General features: G+C 48.3%; 1 protein-coding gene across 1 annotated transcript; it reads right to left on the bottom strand.

Annotated features, from left to right (window-relative positions):
- Positions 1-2,596: 2,596 nt before the first annotated feature.
- LOC125548451 (UDP-Glycosyltransferase superfamily protein) lies at positions 2,597-4,428 on the bottom strand. Its single transcript, XM_048712041.2, has one exon. It carries the CDS (start codon positions 4,304-4,306, stop codon positions 2,816-2,818), a length of 1,491 nt encoding a protein of 496 aa, XP_048567998.1. The 5' UTR covers positions 4,307-4,428; the 3' UTR covers positions 2,597-2,815.
- Between the last annotated feature and the right edge of the window lie 3,343 nt (positions 4,429-7,771).

Genomic DNA, 7,771 nt, shown 5'->3' with positions numbered 1-7,771 from the left:
CTCTCTCCCTCTCTCTCCCTCTCTCTCTCTAACACACACACACACATATCCATCTTATTGGGTATGGGACCATAATCCATCTATTTCACACGCACACGCGCTGCATAACAATATGAATTATGTGTATTATATTTGCCACCACAACTGAGGGAATTAATTTCATGTAATCGGCCAGCCACAGCTCCATGACAAACAATACATCTAAATTCTCAGCGTTATTTTTATATAACATTGGCGAGAGGTAAACGACGGTGATTGTTTCCTTTCTTTGGAGATTGATTACCATCCGTGAGTTAAGCTGGGTAGTAAAGAAGAATCGGATTGTGATACGCGAATTGATTGTTGCCTTGTACGTTTGGTTTTGGTATTTGAAGATTGATTACCATCCGTTAGTTGGGTTACCAAAGAAGAAATCAATCACCATATGCAGAAAAAGGAACTACATTGCACATGCTTACACCTCATCTACTCGTGAGAATATATAGAATTGGAGCAAACAAAATAAGTGCAGATAAGAGATAAAACATCAATGAGGATCCCTAATGTCTCGACTAATATGTTGTCCTCCAGTTTGAGAAGCACCTACAAGAAATTGGGAGGTGGGAGGGAGGACGAAAAAACCCAGGGGAGGTGGAACGAAAATAAACCCAAAATGGAGACTACCAACTGAGACACTAGGAGTAGAGATCATTTAGTTGATAAGAATAAATAGAAAACGGTGTTAAAAAGGAGAAACAGGTTAGAATACATTGAAAAACCAAAAGGACGATGTACAAGGGGATTCGCCCTGCCCCCCCGGGCCTTGCCACCGAGCCGGCTCAGCGGTCCAGTCCCCGCGCGGTCGTCTTCTCCCGTTCCCCGAGCTGCGTCGCTACAGAGCCGGGCTCCCGCCCAACTACCTCGCTGGCATCAAAGGGAAATGGATAAGGGTGACGCCCTGCCTTCCCTGCCCCATGGCCTCACTCCTCCTTGACACCCCCTCCCAAATCCACTTCTCCTCCTCGCTCGCTCGATCCCGTCGATCTGGACGAAGTCAGACGCCACGGCCACCATGACCGACCCTGTCCACACGGCCACTGACCTCCCTGTGGGCTAGGAGCTTGCCGAGGAGCTCCGAACGCCTTCGCTACTTCGTCTGCGCCAACGAGATCAAGTCCAACACCCCCGCATCGACGTCGCTGCCGTCTTCCTCAACCTTGGGCCACCGCGACATTGCCGTACGATCCGCGCCGCCCCGAACTCCCATGTCTTCCCCTAGGACGCCATTGACACCGCCATGATCTCCTCTTGCCTTTCCCCTATTTTCCCTCTCGTTTGCTCTTGTTAGGTATTTCGTCGTGGCCAAGAACCGCCGTCCGCCATGGCCATTGCAGGGGTAGCCACCGAGCTCCTCGGATTGACCCCGTGGCACATGCCCGCTCCTATGCACGCCCATGCCCGAGCCTGCCGCTCTTCCGCGCCCGCGGGGCCACTCCCTCTCCATGCCCACGCCCGTGGTACACCGCGTCGGTCGTGCCCGCCGCTGCCGTCACGCTCGCCGCAACCACCGCACCACTGTGCCCCGCGCGACACACACCCTGGCCGCGCGCCACACTCCCGCTGGCTGTGCTCGCCCCGTCTGCCGCCGCCTATCCCTTCGCTCGCCCCGCTGTCGCGCCCCTGCCTCGCGCCGCCTCCAGTCGTGGCCATCTTCTGCCAGCCGCCCCCTCAGCCACGCCGGCCGCATCTCTGCCCTCCACCGTCGGCCGCTCGCCTCGCCTGCTGCATGCTGCTTCCTGCTGCTATGCGCTGCTCTACCGATGGTATGCTGCCGCGCCATGCCCTCGACACTGCCGTGGACAAATGTGGCGGAGGGATTGTTAATGAAGTACGAGAAGGAGGTGGCGGAGAAGGTGTGGAGAGGCAGGAGGTCTGGGGTGGTGTCACCTGGCTGTAGTGGAGGTGTTTATGCGAGAAGGAGCCGGAGTGGAAGGAGAGGTCACAATTGGAAAGAGTCGCAAAAAAAAATCATAACCCGGAGATCTCATTCCAAAAAAAAAATGCTAATATCGATGGATGGGTGATTTCCTTCAATAGGTGGAAAAGATAGGAAATATTGGTTGTTATCAAGGAAAGGTAAAAATTTAGGAAAGTTAGGATTTTTGAATTGATTTCTATGCAAATGGGGTTTTATTGTTTGGTAATGTGATATCAGTACGTGCCCGTTTGTGACGTGTCTGTTATTTGTTTCCTAAAGCAAATTTCACTAATAAGAGAAATCGATTGATTTAGATAAGTTAGGAAAGTTAGATTAAAATGTATTATTTGTTTCCTGAAAATCTGTTATTTGTTTCCTAAGACAAATTGAACCAATAAAAAAATCGATTGATTTGCATAATTTAAGGAAGTTAGATCCGTGATTTGTTATACGTTAGAAAAGTTCTGATTGTAATAAAGAGTGGAGAGAAAAATAAACCGATGGACCAGGATGGGAGGAGGTGGTGGGAGGAGAGACGAAAAAATCCAGCGAAAATAAACCGCGAAGACTATTCATCAACTCGTCCATTAAGAATAGAGATATATAATACTATGCATTAGGAATATAGTATTACACACTAGTATCATATAATACCAACCATTACAAGCAGCATAAAGTTGTTATGCTATGAATAAGGTGTCGCTCATTCTCTAAAACAATTTAGACCCGTTTAGTATCATAGCTGGCAGTTCATGTGGGAAGCAGGAGAGAGAAAAAGAAAATACTAAATAACATACTGTATTTATGATTATTAGTGTGCCATAAATCACTAAGCAAGTGCACATGCTGGTGAGAAAACTAATCAAACTCAGAAGGGTACGCACAGAAGGTCTCGTTCTTGACACAAAGGAAGAGCCTCTCGTACGCTAGTGCCATCTTGGTGGCCGCGAACATGGACCTGGCGTACTCCCTGCACGCCCGGCCGCGCTCCGCGGCGCGCCGGGCGCCATCCTGCACCACCGCCTCCAGACTCTCGAGCAGCGACTCCACGTTGGGCGCGAACATGTGGCCGAACTCCTCGTCCACCACGATGCTTCCCTTGATGCTCGGGAACCGCGTGGCCACCACCGGCTTGCCGCATTGCATCGCCTCCATGAGCGTCAGGTCCAGGCCCTGCGGCCGCAGCGTCGGGTCCACGAACACGTCCAGCGCGTTGTAGAACGCCCTGAGCTTCCCGGGCGGCACCGCGCCAAGCACCTTGGCGTTGCGTCCCAGGTCCATGTACCTCGACTCCCACGGCCCCTTGCCGGCGACGAGGAGGTACACGTTCGGGTGGCGGAGGGCGAGCTTGGAGAAGGCCTCGTAGAGCAGCGGGTGGCCCTTGTCCTTGACGAGCCTCCCGGAGACGCCGAGCACGAGGTCGGCGCTCTTGGGGAGCCCGATCTCTTCCCGGAAGGCGCGGCCGAGCTCCGTGTCCGGAGTGAACTGCGCCTCGTCCACACCGTTCAGGATTACGTGCACGCGGCGGCCGGGGATCTGGTACACGTCGCGGAGCATCTCCCCGGTGGAGTCGCTGATGGCCACCTGGTGCGCGTAGCTCCGGAAGAAGCGCACCTCGGACAGCACCCGGTGCACCGACTGCGACAGGCTCTGGTTGAACGCCGGCGACATGGGCTCGTCCTCGCCGCGGGCGAGGTCCTGGTAGATGCCCGAGTGCAGCGCCTCCAGGGAGATTCCGTGCCACGACACCACCAGGTTGGGCACGCCGCGCGCGTACCGGTGGAACACCGCCACGCTCTCGGAGTGGATGACGTCGAATGGATCGTTGTCGCCCTCAGCCTCGTACAGCTTCCACGCCTCGTCGCACCGCCACTGGCCGGGGGTGCCGTCAAGGAAATGCAGCTGAGGACCATCGGCGGAGGGCGAGGGCGCGGCCTCGGTATGCGGTGGAGGCGAGGTGAACACGTGGACGCGGTGGCCCCGCGCGGCGAGCGCCGTGTGCAGCGTGTGCGCGTGCCGCTCCATGCCGCCGGGGGCCGTGGCCACGGGCCACTTCCGCGAGAACACGGCGATCTTGAGCTTGGCGAGGGGCGGCTTCGACGACATGAACGGCAGGTGGTTCCACGAGAACTCGATGTCGCGAAGGTCTCCGGCGAAGCCGCTGACGCTCGAGGATGAACGCCTGGCGGTCGTGAGGCTGCTGAAGGGCGGGGAGCACGCGGAACGGTGGATGAGGAGGTAGAGGAAGGGGACTAGGAGGAGGAGGGAGAGGAGGGCAGGGGAGAGAGAGAGCATGGGGTGGGAGGGGCACCTCGGCTTCCTCGGCCTCTGCAGGGACGTTGGTGCCATCACGTCATGCACTAGCTCTACTGCTCGAGCTAGCTAGACAGTCAGTCATGCATGCATGAAGGCTGCATACAAAGGAAGATGGAAACAAGGGAGAAGGGAAATACAGCAGTTTATGAGATGTTGTGGAAGGAGGGAGAGTGGAGTTGAAGTGCGTTGTAAGGTGTTGACATTGGGGTGCGAACTTCATGCTTGCTTTCCATGCCTGAAGTTACTTAGGAAGATGGCCATGGGGGATGTGATCATCGTGCAATGTGAATTCCCCTAGTTTCAGATTTTTATTTTCAATTATGGCACAGGATTTTTTTTAGCAAAATTAACGCACAAATATTTAGATTTTTTGGGGGCAAATGGGGAGAGGAAAAATTAAATGGCGAACAGTTGCCAGATTGCAAGAGGTACCAACGTATCCCGATCCGTCCGATGCGAATCACTGGAATCGAGCGAGGCGAGCGCTTCTGCCGCCATATCTCGCCTATAGCGAGAGTACCTTCTGTCCCGCCTACAGTATTTGGCCGGCCCGTTCTAGCGATCGAGGCGCTCGCTCGTTCGCTGCTAGCGCTTTACTTCTCTGTTTTTGTTTTTGTTTCTTCACACGTTTCTTCACTTTTTCTCTTTTTTTCTTCGTTTTATTCCAGGTTTTTACTGGGGTTTTTTTCTTCAGTTTTTTGTTTCTTCTCAGTTTTCTCCGGTTTTTCCTGTTTTCTGCGTTTTCTTTTCTTTTTTGCACTTCTCAGGTTTTCTTGTTTTATTTTATTTTTTGTTTTTTCATTGGTTTCCTTTTCTTTTTTTCCCAGGTTTTGTTTTCCTTTTTTTAGTTATGCTTCTGTTTTTTTGTTTTTCCTTGGTTTTCTTCATTTTCTTTATGTTTCTTTCTCAGTTTTCATATTTCTTCAGCACATGTATATTTTTTTCAGTGCTCAATTGTACACGTGATTTTTTATACACGTTGCACATTTCTCAAATACATGATGTACATTTTCTTAAAAACAAGTTACGAACACTTTTTCGGATACATGGTCAACAGTTTTTCAAATACACGCTGAACATTTTTTTTATGATAATGAACATTTTCTAAAATTGCATATACAAGATTACTATTTGTTCAAACATATGTTTTTGATGTCTAATTTTTCTATAAACATTTATACATTTTTCGTATACATCATAAACATTTTATACACATCTAATATTTTCCAAATACATGATAAACATTTTTTTCATACACATTGTACACTTTTTTTGTATACATGCAAAATATTTTTCTAGACACATTTTACATTTTTCAAATGGCTGATTAACATTTTTCAAATACCCGATCAACATGTTTTCAAATGATTGATTAACATTTTTAAATACATGATCAACTTTTTCATACACATTGTATATTTTTTGTATACATGAGATTTTTTTACACATTTTACATTTTACAAATGCTTGATTAACATTTTTCAAAATACTAGTTCAACATTTTTTCTAATGCTTGATTAACATTTTTAAAATAAAGATCAACTTTTCTCATACACATTGTATTTTTTCGTATACATTTTTCATATACATGAGTAAGATTTTTTCTATACACATTTTACATTTCTCAAATGCCTAATTAACATTTTTCAATTGTATTATGGAAAGTTTTTATATAATACTACCTCCGTTCCTAAATATAAGTATTTTTAGAGAGTACAATATGGACTACATACATGGCGAAATGAGTGAATCTACACTCTAAAATATGCTATATACATCCGTATGTAGTTTGTATTGAAATCTCTAAAATGGCTTATATTTAGAAACAGAGGGAGTATAAATTTAGAATATTTAGAAGTGACAAAAAAAGATGTAAAAAAGGAAAAATGAGGTTCTGGCATCACATGCTTGGTCGGCCCAGTCTGGCGTTTGCTTTGGGCGAGGCTGCCCTACGTCTCGCTTTAAGCAAGACATAGGGGCACCCAACCGAGCTCATGGGCTACACTAATGGGCTTATATACACTTAAATACCAAAAAATACCATGGCATTATATAAAATAGACCATGGCATTATATAATGCTTACAAACACATACCATAACCCTAATCCTAGTGTATAATGCTTACAGCACATCATAAACCTCATAGAAACCTACATCCCACCATTTTTACAATGAATTTATGACAAACCCCCAAACTTGGTTTGCGGTTTGCCCAAAAGTTAGTTGTGCCACCAAAAAGGAGATTCAACAAATCAAATTTGTGGAAGTTGAGAGAGGTTACCTCAAGGGATGGAATTCACCGAACAAATGTCACCGATTTAAGGTGGATTTGAGAGGAGTTTGAATGAGGGAGAGAGCCAGAGAGGGCACCACCTCGGGTGGGAGAGAAGGAAGAAGAATGGGGGTTGAATGAGTGGGAGGGTGGCCACTCGACCATGCCTCCAACCACTTAGCTCTTCCGGGGGCTACCGTGGCCTGTCGTGGCGGTAGGGTACGTATCTAAGCTATGACCATGATCAAAATAGTGGCCGCTTGGCCATGTTAGTTCGGTTAACGGGAACTGCCCGAGCATGAACCATGGCCTACCGCTATTGATTGTAGCGGTAGCCCAGTTGCCCTACCGTCACCATGTAGCAATCACAATGTGAAGGGTTATTAAGTGTTAATCTTGTGATCCAACTTGTAAGCTTTTGGGTCACGTAACCGCCCGCATTGACCTTGTTTAGCCTACCAACTTTAGAAAGGATGCACATATTGTGTGCATGTCACGTCTGGAGGATGCGTTGAGTGAAAATTCCATCATGGATCGTTCGCCCACGAGGATACCTCGATGTGACACATCTTTCGGCTCATGATTATTTTGCTTAGGGCCTGCCTCGCGAACTTCTTACCGGCGCTTATAGCGCTGCAGTCGTGTTACAACACTCACGCAAGTGTTGTATGGGTCGCTCAGTTCCTCACTCGCGTGCTCGCCCGCAGCCAGTCCTATGTGGTGCATAGCGCGCTATATAGATGTAACACCCCGGATGTAATTTTATCTTATATGTATCCCAACTCTTGTCGTTTCCGGCCCTAAGTTATATTATTTCCCCGTTGTTGGGTTTTTGTCTCCGTGTGTTTTGTCTTTATCATGCATCTCTTATCATGCCATCATGTGCATTGCATTTGCATACGCGTTCGTCTCATGCATCTGAGCATTTTCCCTGTTGTCCGTTTTGCATTCTGGCGCTCCTATGTCCTCCGGTAGTCCTTTCTACCTCTTTTCGTGTGTGGGGGTTAAACGTTTTTGGATTGGATCGAGACTTGTCATGCGGCCTTGGTTTACTACCGGTAGACCGCCTGTCAATTTTCGTGCCATTTGGACTTCGTTTTATACTCCAACGGTTAACCGAGGGACCGAAAAGGCCTCGTGTGTGTTGCAGCCCAACACCCTTCCAATTTGGCCCAAAACCCACCTAAACCCTCTCCATCATCTAGAGCGTTCGATCACGATCGCG

This window comes from Triticum urartu, chromosome 3A, assembly GCF_056163025.1.
Source record: "Triticum urartu cultivar PI428250 chromosome 3A, HENAU_Tu73, whole genome shotgun sequence".
Lineage (NCBI taxonomy): Eukaryota > Viridiplantae > Streptophyta > Magnoliopsida > Poales > Poaceae > Triticum > Triticum urartu.
The sequence above is the reverse complement of the archived record's forward strand: the minus strand, read 5'-3'. Positions and strand labels throughout refer to the sequence as shown.